This window comes from Herpailurus yagouaroundi, unplaced genomic scaffold (genome assembly GCF_014898765.1).
Source record: "Herpailurus yagouaroundi ecotype Mexico unplaced genomic scaffold, PumYag 28, whole genome shotgun sequence".
Lineage (NCBI taxonomy): Eukaryota > Metazoa > Chordata > Mammalia > Carnivora > Felidae > Herpailurus > Herpailurus yagouaroundi.
Window position 1 is genome coordinate 2,538,845 of NW_024412376.1, and position 12,940 is coordinate 2,551,784.

At 36.6% G+C, this 12,940-nt stretch overlaps 1 protein-coding gene across 4 annotated transcripts in view; it reads left to right on the top strand.

Annotated features, from left to right (window-relative positions):
- KAT6A (lysine acetyltransferase 6A) overlaps positions 1-12,940 on the top strand; it is a 114,426-nt gene that overhangs the window by 639 nt on the left and 100,847 nt on the right. For 2 of the 4 annotated variants that reach the window (XM_040448657.1, XM_040448863.1), the window contains exon 2: positions 2,199-3,115. In XM_040448657.1, the coding sequence (XP_040304591.1) occupies positions 2,516-3,115 (600 nt within the window). In that variant the 5' untranslated portion in view covers positions 2,199-2,515. The other 2 variants (XM_040448715.1, XM_040448791.1) reach the window with 2 other exon arrangements.

Consider the following 12,940-nt stretch of genomic DNA (forward strand, 5'->3'; position numbering starts at 1 on the left):
GGGGGCGCGCCCACCGCCCCGGCCCCACCTGCGCCCGGCCGCTCGCTGCCCCAGGCCGGGCGCGGCCCCTGCTGCCCGCGCTCCCGGGTGCTCGCTCTCCGGCTCCGGCGGGGTGCGCGGAGATCCGAGCGGGGCTGAGGCTGCAAGTGGGGGTGACAGGCTGGCGGGTGTTGTGGTGCGGAGGAGGCAGCACGTGTGGTGTTGTGTCTGTCGGGCTGTCAGCCCCTGCGCTGGGAGGGGAGGCGGCGGGCTGCCTGTCAACCTTCGTCCGGTTTGGACGGGAGCTGCCGGACCTGTCAGGCTTCTTGGGCAGCCTGCGTGCCCCAAACGCCTCCTTTGAACCGGCCTCTGTGGGGCTTAGGATTTGGAGGAACCGGGAATGGGAGATACATTGCTCTTAACTCTTTCACGTGATTTCATTGTTAACTTAGTCTTTGGGTTCTGTTTCCATCTGATGGGTACGGCGAAGCTACCCGTTGGCAAGCTGCAGGGTTGTGCAGTTTGAAGTTTTTAAAGTTTCTCGCTCTTTAAAAAGAGAGCGCGAAGATGTGTTTGGGGGTGGGGAATCCAGGCCGGGGAAGGACTGTCGGAAGCAAGGAGTAGTTTTTCTCTAGCCGCTGGTGTACTTTCAGAGAGTTAAAGTTCAAGTCTGCAGGCGCTTTACTGTCTGAAGACCTGGAGACTGGTGAAAACCCTGGCCTGAGAGACAATGACTAGCTGTCATTCATTCTTTCACCTGCGAGCATAATCAATTAGGACGTTCCCGGCTTCTTAAACTCAGATTGTAGCTTCTCCTTCAGTTTAGCGTTAATGCCTACGTAATGAACGTTCTTGGAGTAATAATACTATGATTTCTATCCTCTCGAGACTCTCACCAGAATGAAGCATAGCTCTCTCAGGGGGCTTCTTTTTAGCCAGCTAATTTAAAAATAAATCTTAGCTCAAGTTTGAGTGTTTACTTCAGCCTTTTTCTTTCCTATCAGAGTTTATAGCACTGTAGCTTTTCTAATATCTGTTAGTTTTGCTTTTGGTTTTAATATTAATTTTAAGAATAATTGCTGCGGGAGCCATTTTTCATATACTTTTTTAGGTTGTAATGTAAATGCTTCTCAGAATAAGAGCAGGCGTCCTAAAAATCACCTAAGTTGCATTTATTTTTGGAAGCAAAGAAGTTAATTGGTTTCAGAATTTGTTATTTTGGTGATTTTTAAAAAGATCTGTATCTGCCAGATTCTTTTGTCTGAAAGAAGAATATTGACTTTGATCCTGGAGAGGCATTGTATTTATGTGTTTGTGTTTTACTCTTTCACGTTCATTTCAGGACAGAAATCTTGAATCTATGAGATCTTCTCTTTAGACCTGCCGACAGGCAATATTGTGCATTTGACATGTAGTGTGTGCATTTGAACCCTGTGATTCTGGGCCTTTCTCATTTCTAGTTGCTATATCTGTAGCTCGGTTATGAACATTTTGACAGTTATTTCTGCCGTTATATTGAATATTAGTGTTTTAGTTTGGTTTAGGAGAAGCTATCAGCATGTTATTCTTGAAATTTGAATGAAATTGGATTATTTTAAAATTCTTTAAGCACTTCTGACACTTGATGATTTTCAGTATTTTTGTTTCCATTTGCAGTGTTTACTTAAAATATGAACTTGATCTGTGTAAATAGTATTTTTTTTATATAAAATAGTTAAAATTTTCTCAACGGTTTTCTTCCTTATTTTATTGACTGTTTTTATGCAGTCTGAATGTCTGGAATTTTGAAAGATGAAAGATTCACTCTTACTTTCATTGCAGGATTCTTTCTACTAATCCAGATACTTGTTGAAGTGCTGAATAGTTTCTTGGGGAAAGATGACCAGGAAGAGTTTGAATTCATAGACTGGTGAGCAGAGATTGTGGAGTACAGAATAGTCAGCACCCCTCTGGTTAGTTGTAGCCTAAGGTCATTCATAGTATATCTCATCTTGTATACCTGTTGTATCCTAATTATTCATCTTTTTTTCATTTTTATTCCAATCCTTTACATACATACATGATTGTTTCAGAATGTTGATAGAAACTTGTTAAAACTCTACAGGTGCTCAATAAACATTTGCTATTTGATTGTTTTTAAAGATTAGGATGTTTCATTTATAGCTTATTTACAAAGTGGGATTTGATAGGAAACTGATCTTGTTTTAATTGTTTTTCAGGCATAAGATGCACATTTTTCTGCTGGTAATGGGATGTTCTTGAGTTCTTACAAGTTCATGAAGAGACCCATGTGTGGTGCTATTGAGAAATTTATTGGGAAATTTAAAGACATTTCAAATAACAGGTTGTTTTGGTTTCTGAAGTAAAAGTGAGGAGGCACTCTGTTTTGTGCAAGGAGGAAGGACTCAGGCCAGAAAACTTGTATGCTATGGTTAACTGGTTCCCAGCTTCCGAGAATGTTGTTTTCCATGGTATAAAACTTACTCAGCATCAGGATAAGGGATAACGACTCTATGGATATACAGAATCCTTCACCATGGTAAAACTCGCTAACCCGCTGTATACGGAGTGGATTTTGGAGGCCATCAAAAAAGTGAAGAAGCAAAAACAGCGTCCTTCAGAAGAAAGGATATGCAATGCAGTGTCTTCATCCCATGGCTTGGATCGTAAAACTGTTTTAGAACAATTGGAGTTGAGTGTTAAAGATGGAACAATTTTAAAAGTCTCAAATAAAGGACTCAATTCCTATAAAGATCCTGATAATCCTGGGCGAATAGCACTTCCTAAACCCCGTAACCATGGAAAATTGGATAATAAACAAAACGTAGATTGGAATAAACTGATCAAGCGGGCAGTTGAGGGCTTGGCAGAGTCCAGTGGCTCAACTTTGAAAAGCATTGAACGTTTTTTGAAAGGTCAGAAGGATGTGTCTGCATTATTTGGAGGCAACGCTGCCTCTGGCTTTCACCAGCAGTTACGATTGGCTATTAAACGAGCCGTTGGCCACGGCAGACTCCTTAAAGATGGACCTCTTTATCGGCTCAACACTAAAGCAACCAGTGTGGATGGGAAAGAGAGTTGTGAGTCTCTTTCCTCTTTACCTCCAGTGTCACTCCTTCCCCATGAAAAGGATAAGGTAAGAGTGGTATACGCATCAGTGTTCATAGAGCTGAAGATATAGCATGCTACAAAGTCATGTTTCTAGGAAGTATGTAGAAGTTATGTTCAAGTTTTGTGTTTGGGGACTTAGGGAATGATTATCTTTGGTTTTTTATTGGTAAGTTGTTGGAATTCAGTAGATACCAGTTGCCCTGATACTTTGAAATATTTGACACCTGACATTCAGAGTGTATTGATGTACCGAAAAGAACAGATTTAGATTAGAGTTTAAAAGTAGCATTCAACTTTAAGGCTGTTGTAAGTTCTTAGAATATCTTACTGCTGGAAGTTGATGAGCACTCCTAAATGTTTGAGGCTTGGATTTGAAACAAGCAGGTGACTCTAAGAACCTTTTTCCTTTTTTTCTTTTTTCTTGCACATTACCATTAGGAAGGAGTGAGACTGAGTCTCCTGACCCATCTGTAGTTGTAGCTAAGCAAATTTATCAATTCTTATTTTTGTCGTATTCTAACTTTTTGTCATGTATTCTTTGCATATGATGAAGTCCTAAGTGTTATTTATGAGCGGTGTAACTACATGGGTCAGGAAGAAGTATTCTGTATTCCTAAAGTTCTGTGGAGTTGGGAGTTTTGGTACACAGTGGTAATGTGCTGTGTTTTATGCTGTTATTTTGTGCAGTTAAAAAAGTATGCTAAGAAACAGCAAATTTTGGCCTTTCAATAGATATTAGGAGATGAAGAGAATTTTGTCAGCATTTTTTTACATTGACCTAGTGTCTTAGCTGTGAATTTATTTCAAGTGTTCTGAATTGTAGTTGTGGGGAGAGTGGTAGTACTTAATGCACATTTTAGTATACAATAGTAAAATAATCTTTATTTTGCCTAAGATCATGGAAGCTACTTCTAGGATGAGAAGATTGTAAAGTTAACACTGCATGTGTTTAAAAATACTTGAGGTTCAGTCTAAATTTATTGCAGTTAGTAACCCAGCTATAGATTTTTGTTTAAATAGCAACTGAAAAATAACAGTATTTTTCTTTGATGAAGTTTTAGAGATCTATTTTAAGGTTCAATTTTCCCAGTGAACTTTGAAATAGAAACATTATCTTAACCATTATTACTCTTGAAATTATTCTGTTAGAATGGTTGTGTGTCATTTGAGCATTTTATTTAAAAGTGTGGTATTAAAATTTCAAGGTGGACAAATAACTGAAATGCTTTACTCTGTAGTCCAGTGCTGTAAGAACTCTTACTGTAAGAGCTGTTTCTTGATCACATATGGCTGAAGTTAAGTGAAATATAACGATTGATTCCAAAAATTGTTACCAAATGATTTACAGGTTAACTGCATGGAAACAGGAAACAATTTATAGTTTAGAATGAATTCAGTGTTATATCAGTGAATTAGGTATTATAAATTTTTTGCCAGAACACCTGGGTGCTTGCTTTTACTATAATTTCCCTTGCTTGAATTAGATATTTTAATTTTTGAAAATATTAGCTATATATAAAGTATCAATTGTGTATGTATTTTTAAAAGGTAGCCAGTATAGTACACTATGGGACAAATCTAAGTTTTGTCACCCTGGGATTTTACTTTTGAAAGGGGACCTTGAGAACCATCTTATTTTGCAGTTGGGCTGAGACCTCTATGTTAAAAAAAAAAAAAAAAAAAAGCTTAATCCAGTAGAGATTTGTTGGTTGACTTTAGTTAGAAATATCTTTTAGGTTACATAACTGTAATATATAGTGTTGTTAACCGAAGTAACTAAATTTGGAGTATACATTTAAGAATGTATTTTGAGTTTTGTTGAATAGACTTCTATATATGTGTATGGGTCTGAATTAAAAACTAATTTTATGATATCTATGGAGTTAGAGTTGATGAGATCTGCTATATATTTTTAAATAGTCTTATTTTAAGTAGTGAATTTCCTGAGTGACTTCCCCCAAAGATAAGAAAAGCTCACATTCAAAATCATAATATGGTGAGGAATTACTCCTCTGAACAGATTATATGTTCTTTTTATTGTATTTTATGTACTTTCCTTTCTCTTTTAAAAATTGATTGGTTTGCTGTTATGAACCTAGATATTCTCAAAAAAATTATACAGAGTGTATTTGACAGTGATGGAGAAAGGAAAAGATAGGCCAGAAGTACTTTCACATTTAGGCCTTAATTAATTCAGCAAATGGTTATTGAGTGAGTACCTATTGTGGGCCAGGCACTCTGGAACTGAATTGGCATTATCTCAAGTTCCTCTTTATTTTTTTCTGTATCAATTTTTAACTTTTATTGCTTGGAGATACCAGCCTTTGGAAGGAACCGTAGAACTGTATGTTAGATTTTCAGCAACTGAGTAGTGTTTGCTGCTTTTTGTGGGATCAGCTGTGTAGAAATAGTTGTTTTTTTTTTTTAAGAGTTTTTGTGAACACACTTGAACTTAAGTGTGTTTTCACACTGATAAATAGGAAAATCCATGGGATACTATGATCTAAAAGTTAAATCTATGTTGTAAGGGAAATTTCTGAGCTAGCTTTAGGGTTGTGGTAGTTTATGGTAAGTGTATTTAACTTGATGTGTTTACTACGTGCCACGCATTACTTTAAAGCTATACATCTATTAACTCATTGAATTCTCATACATATCCATGAAGTAGGTACTGTTATGTTACAAGTGAAGAAACTGAGGCATAAAAGAGGTTTACTAATTTCTCTAAGTCGCAGAGATATTAAGTGGCAAAGCTGGGATTTGAACTTGGGCAGTCTGGCTCCAATCTTTGTAACAGCTTTAGCTACCTGCTGCCTCTTGGGAGTTGTTACATACAGTGCCTGACACTGCACTCAGGTACACAGTTGTGAATATTTTTGGTGTTAATTCCATAGCACATTCTCTAATTATGAAAGGCCATATGCCCTTCTACCCCCTACCCCTTCTTGGTTTGTGTCCCTTTTTTCTCTTTCTATCATAGAATGAATTCTAAAACTGACTTTGAATCAGTGATAAGAATGTATCAGAAACCAAAGATTATGAAAAATCTAGTTTTGTGTGCCTGCGATCTATAAAAAAATAATTTTGTTTACATGACATTTTATTTCTCTTAAAGATAATTTCTGTGCTTATTAATTTTCATTTTATTTATCACTGAAATTTTCTGATTTGCACTTTGGGATTTGTTGCATGGTTGTAAGTAGAGTGCTTTTATTTTGGACCAAATGTTGCTTTCCCTTGAATTGTGACATATAGGTGAGAGTGATAGTGTGACACTGGCTTAAATAACAACTTGCTTCTTGAAAATTTATTTGCTTTTGAAAGATTTTACTGTAAGATAATTTGTTCATTTATTTCATTTATTCATATAACAAACATTTAGATGCCTACAGCGAACAATGAATTTAGGATTTAGGTCTTGTTGAGGATTAAGGTAGAGAGATGTGAAATAAATATTTTTGGAATTATTTTTTAGTTTATGAAATACAGCTTTTACATTCTTTTTTTTCATATCAATTAAGCATTGTGAATCTCAGAAATAATGAGATGTTTCTTGGGTGGGGCTGTATTATTTGAGATTGTGATGGTCTATTTAAAAAATTATCTTTAGGGGCGCCTGGGTGGCTCAGTTGGTTAAACATCTGATTCTTGATTTTGGTTCAGGGCATGATCTCATGAGATCGAGTGTCCGAGTCCCCCTGCTTAGGATTCTTTCTCTTTCCCTCTTTTTCTGCCCCTCCACCCCTCTAAAACACTAAACACTAACAAAAATTATCTTTAGACACTGAGTCTTGGAAGGAACCTTTTCAGGAATAATTTTCACCTTGATATCAAATTTCTGGGTTCATTTTACACACAGAAAAATCTAGCTTATGTTCCTTCTTACTAGTCCAGAAAACTGTACTCTTAATGATAACCACGGCATTGAAATGTTATTTTGTGGAGTAGTATTGTGGAACAGAGTTATAATTTGCGGAAGCATTACAATTGGAAAGGGAAGAGAAAGTATTGTCAACTAATGTTATTGTTTAGTTATTACCAAGGTAGGTAACTTAGAGTAGAAAGATCAAGCGATACATTTAAAACCTTCTAAAATAAGTTACATCAGTACAGTAAACTCTTAGTATACTGAATCCAAATTATTTTTCTGAGTGGAATTTGACATTTTAAATTTGTAGAATAAATGGGACTTTGACAGGAACTTAGATTTTTGATGTAGGGATGCAAATATGTTTTCATATTTGAAAACACTGAGTTAAGAATAATAAAGCTTTGATTTAGCTATTTGGAAATGGCCTTTATAGTAAGATTGATGCTACATCAACTTTTGGTGACTCTAACTGGACTGTGAGGAAAAGCTGGCTAGAAATAAAAAATAAAAATTTGTTACTAACAATTTATCGAGGTAGATTAAATATAAATGGGGTTAGGAATTGACTTTGTCTCAGCAGACTTGTTCTTATTTAAAAAAAAAAAAAAAACAACCCAGAAATTTAAAAATAATTCAGGCAGAGATATACTTATAATGCAGTATTTATTTAAATTCAATCAACTGTACAGGTAATTTTTGGTCTTCTAGTTAGCTTGTGAGCTCTGTGTGTTTTGGTAATTTTCAGTCCATGACACACCCTGAAAGAAAATTTGAGCTACTAAAGCAACCTTTGGTTTAGCCATTGCTAATCAAAACTTCTATACCTAGCCAATGCACACAACCTAAACATTTTTCTTACACTTAACAGTTACTAGCACTCTACTCTTTTTTGGACTAATTTCTAATAAATTGATGAAATAAAGGGAAGAAATTAATGAAGACATCAGATACTACAAAGTGCTTCAGGAATAGGACCTAGAGGATCTAACCATTTTGACCTTTCTTTGCCCTGTATCAGTAGGCCAAGGGAATGTAAGCAGTTGCTTATAGAAACCTATTAATAGCTAACATTTGTTAAAGGGCTAACAATGCATTGAGTACTGTTCTGAGTGCTTTGACATGTTTTCTTATTGAAGGCTCAGAAGAATTTGACATGGTTAAATTTTATAGGTGTAATATATTTATATAATAGCCATTTAATAACATTTAATAATACAGGTTTTCATTATGGCTTCTCATAAAACACCAAATGGAAAATGTATGCAAAATACATTATCTTCTTATCTTTGCTGCCTGTTTTTTATTTAGTTCATCCTGACACATGAGCCAGTGTTTTTTTATATTACACTTATCTTTAATACTATGAAAGCAAATAGATAGTAGGATTTTTTTCTTTCTATTTAGAGTATTGGAGAAAGTATATTTTCTATACTGACTTGGATCTTAGCTATATAAGAGGACTGAATCTGGCTGCCATGTTGGCTGGTTAAAGTAGAATTAAGAAGATTTTTTAAAAGTGAACTGGGAAGTGTTAAAATTAGAATAATGAATACTTTTCATGTTCTGATTTAAACATTTTTAAAGAAACAAATGAATGTTACGCATAAGAATTATTAAGAGCCTCCTTCTGGTAAAGTTGTTTACCAATTGGCTACTCATGGGTGGAGTCAGTTCACAAAGGACCTGCAGCAGATGAATTAGACCTGTAGCGACTTCACCCTTCTGCTTTTCCCAGCTGGAGCAGGATTAGGACTCATTCAGCTGCAGCTGGTTCCCAGGAAAATCTAGACTGCTTCTTCTGGTGTTTTCCTTTGACAGGAAAGTCATAGTTCCCGACAGATGGCTTTCATCAGCACTGTACATAACTCTGTAAATTCAAGTCCAAAGAACTTCTCTCAACTTCATTAGGGAACAGGCAAAGAAACTGTTTGTAATATGGTATTATTTGGTTAAGGGTTGAAATTAAGCATAGGGATTATAGTGGTGTAGTATTTCGATTTGCAGAATGCCATTCTGCGTCAAAATAGTTTTTAACTGCTGGCAATTAAAAAAAAAAAAAAGACCTAAGGAAAAATAAGTCTAGCTATGGTGTTAGGTATATTTTATACTTGGATTATATTATGCTTACAAAGTACAGATAAATTCTTTGAAAAAAAGAATCTTTTGCATTTTGTAGAATTTTGAGCCAGTAACAGTCTTGGATAACAGTATTTCTAATCTTATTTCATAAATAGAGAAATTGAGGGTCAAAGAGATTTAAGTGTCTAGCTCAGTGCCATGCAGCAGGTTAATCTGGGAGAAAGTGGTCAGACCCTTCTCAGTTCTTTGCTTTTTTTTTCATTAGGCTGTAGTACTGCTTTAAAGTGTTAGCAATAAGTATAAAATAATGTATTTCTTTTTTTTTTAATTTTTTTTAACATTTTATTTTATTTTTGAGACAGAGAGAGACAGAGCATGAATGGGGAAGGGGCAGAGAGAGAGGGAGACACAGAATTGGAAGCAGGCTCCAGGCTCTGAGCCATCAGCCCAGAGCCTGACACGGGGCTCGAACTCACGGACCGCGAGATCGTGACCTGAGCCGAAGTCGGACGCTTAACTGACTGAGCCACCCAGGCGCCCCTAAAATAATGTGTTTCTTAATGGAAACCATAGAATAAACTCTGGTCTAGAGAGTTTTGGTGGTTTTTATAAACCACAAATATGTAAATCAGCTTGTTTCAGTGTTTGAAGATAGCTGTACATTCTTGAAAGTTGAAGCAATATTTTATCGTTTTGTAAAAGATTGCTTTCTTATGGTCCACGTTAGAGGAATTAGAAAGTGGTCCTCTGTTTTTAGGTATGTATCAGAAGACATGTTGAGCTACCATAATGCTGGAAGAGAAAGTACTTGAATTTTGAAAGAAAAAAAAAAAGGTCTGCTTATAGTTAAGTCTGATTTTCAGAAAGTCGACAACATAGATCTTTGGAGTGACTTGGATAATTGGTTAGAACTTAAAATGTTTAGGACTGAGATAGAAAGGTACAAGCTTTTCTATTAATGAAGTAATTCTTATTAAAGGTATTAAATATGGGGAAAACAGAAATGTAGAGTCTACCATGCATTGTTATGTATACATAGAGTCTTAATTCTGGGTGATGATTTGTAATAGGAAACAAACCTTAAAAGAGAAGGCAGCAAACAGATTATGTTTGTCTTTTTTGGTCGTTTTGACTAACAGTTCATCTCTGCATTATTTTACTTCGTGGTAAAATTTTGCAGTGCGTTACAGTAATGGCAAATAAAGATTGAGATTGGAGACAGTTATTTATACAATAACTGGGTGGTTTTAAGATTATTGGTAAAACTGATTAGGGAGAAAATGACGTAGAAAGAAAATCTGTCAGCTAAAAAACTTAAAATTTTTGTATGTGTGAAAGAAGACAGCTGATTCCTTTGCCATTTACCTTTCGTGCAGAAGGTAGAGATTCCGTGTGTGTGTGGCGGGGGGGGGGGGGCGGTGTTATCATGCTTATATTATAGGCTGCTTTTTCCTCCAGGGAATTGTGAACTGTAGTTGACCTGGAGAGGTGCTGTTAAGTTGGTTTTCAATTCTTTCTGCTTAGTAGAGTGCAGGTTTTTCTTTTTCTTTCATTGGCTACAGTGAAGCATTTAACTCCTGAATTTTCTAGAACCTGTAACAGAACCCTTAGAAACATTATTAAATTTTTTTGTGTGTTGAGTGTGATGCTGTGCTTTAGGGTGGTTTCCCAACTTTTCTGTTGAGCACATCTTTAAATATCTGACTTAGGGTTTAGATCCTCTTTTACCATTTTCCTGCTTTAGTTATTTAATTTCTTCTCATGCCAGTAAATTCTTAAATTTGTAACTTAAATCTAAAGCAGTGATACTAAATCCACTTTTGACCCAAGGAGCCTCAAAAAATGAACACCAGGGCAGTTAAATTTAGCAGTGGGGTCCAGATATGAGATTTTTTAAATTTTGTTTTGTTTTGAGGTCGCCATGTGCATCTTCAGTACAGCCAGGGTTGAAAACCCTCTATTTGAACTTGCTGAGGGGGTTAGGACAGAAGCAGATGCTTTTTACCTAATCATCGAAATTCAGACAAATTCATGAAACAACATACTTCACCCTCACTCTCATGAACACACTTTGAACCAGGACAGTGTACTTATGGAAACCTAAATTTTGTTTTATCCTACTTCCTGACCGTAAGTGCCCTAATGTTTCACCTTTCTCTCCTACGCACCTGCTCTTTTTTTTCTCGTCAGGGTCTCCTTTGGTGCATATTCTGGAGAAGGTTCCATGTGTGAGTTTGATGGGTGCCCCCCTCCCACCACTCTAATGCTTTTCTTCTAATTGCTTGGCCTTATGGTTTATCACCTCAGTTACTCGCTTTACTCCTCCAGTTGGCAAACCCCAGACTTGACATTAAGCCAATCATTTTTCTCTCCCTGCTTCTTATGGGACTGTTTATCATTTTGAAGAAAATTACACGAACCATGTGGTGGGATGCCACTTACAAATTTGTAACATCTAATCAGTTCTGCTTTGGGATGTATGTCTGTGTCTTTAGTCTGTTCTCTCTGCAGCAGTTCAGTATTTCCTCCAGCCCTTTCACTTTTCTCATTGTCAGCTGACCCTCCTGTATTCTCCTTCACAGAATGGAATCTCTCTGGCCATATGAGCTCATTCAGTTTATACCCCTCCCACACAAACCTACACACGTCTGTAGGTATTTTACCCCCTTTGCTACCTTTTCAGAGGTTATAAAAGAAGTGTCTTGTCTAGGGCTCATCTCTCTGTGTATAGGAACCTGTTCTCTCCTGTCTCGGGGGCTTTGTTCCATCAATAATATTCCCAGTCTTCCCCTTAACATGGGGAAGTCTCTCCCATCAAATTAGAGTAAAAGCAAACAAAAACACTGCTCCAAATCCTTCTCTACATCTACACTCTATTGTCTTCCCTTCATTTTGAAACTCCTTGAGAAAAAGTCTGTATTCATTCCATATCTGTTGCAATCTGCCCTTTGGCCTAGAGCACCATTGGAAACAGCTCTTATGGACAGTTTTCAGTCTTTATGTTACCTGACTTCTCTGCAGCATTTATGGTTGTTAACCATTCTCTCCTCCCTTGACCTCTGCGATAATTTTTTGCTAGGTGTCTGTTTCTGCATCTTTGTGATTAATTTATTTTCAGTTTACTGGCTCCTTATCTTTTGCCTGAATCTTATATATTGGACTCCCTAAGGTCCTGATCTGTGCCTACTTGTTGTTTCAACCATCTGAGTTCTGTCTAGACTTAACCTTCACTATACTAATGACTAAATTCATAATCTAAACCTCTCTTTTGAGCTGTAGACTTGTATATCCCATAGTGTAGTGTCTTTCCTCAGCCATTTCAAATTCAGTGATGACCCAGATGGAATTTATCACCTTCAACTTGTTCTTTTGATTTCTTACTGTGGTACAAGACATTGACATTGACTCTGATTCCTAAAAGAAACTTTGGTATTATGTTCTACACTTCACTTGCACTTCTTTTGGATTCAGCTCTAGTCTGCCCCCAGTCTTTTCTGCTGCTTTAATGTCTTTTAATTAACTGCTATTCCAGCTGCTACTCTCTCAGTGCAGGTCCTTGTCATTTCTCTCCTGATTTACCTCAGTAGTTTCCTCATTGGTGTTCCTTCCTCCAGTATCCTTTCTCTCCAGTCCACATTATTGCCAAGAATGATCTTGTTAAGAAGTGATTAAGAACACAGGCCCAAGAACCAGACCATCTGGGTTTGCATCCCATATTGGCAGCACTTGCTTTATGGCCTTGGGTAATTTGCTTAATTTTTCTTGGCCACATTTCTTTCTATAAAATGGAGATAATACAGTACCTATCTCAAAATGAAGTTTTGAAGATTTAATGAGTTAATATGTATCAGTGTTGTCTAATAGTGCTTTGTGTGATGATGGAATGAATGTTCTATATCT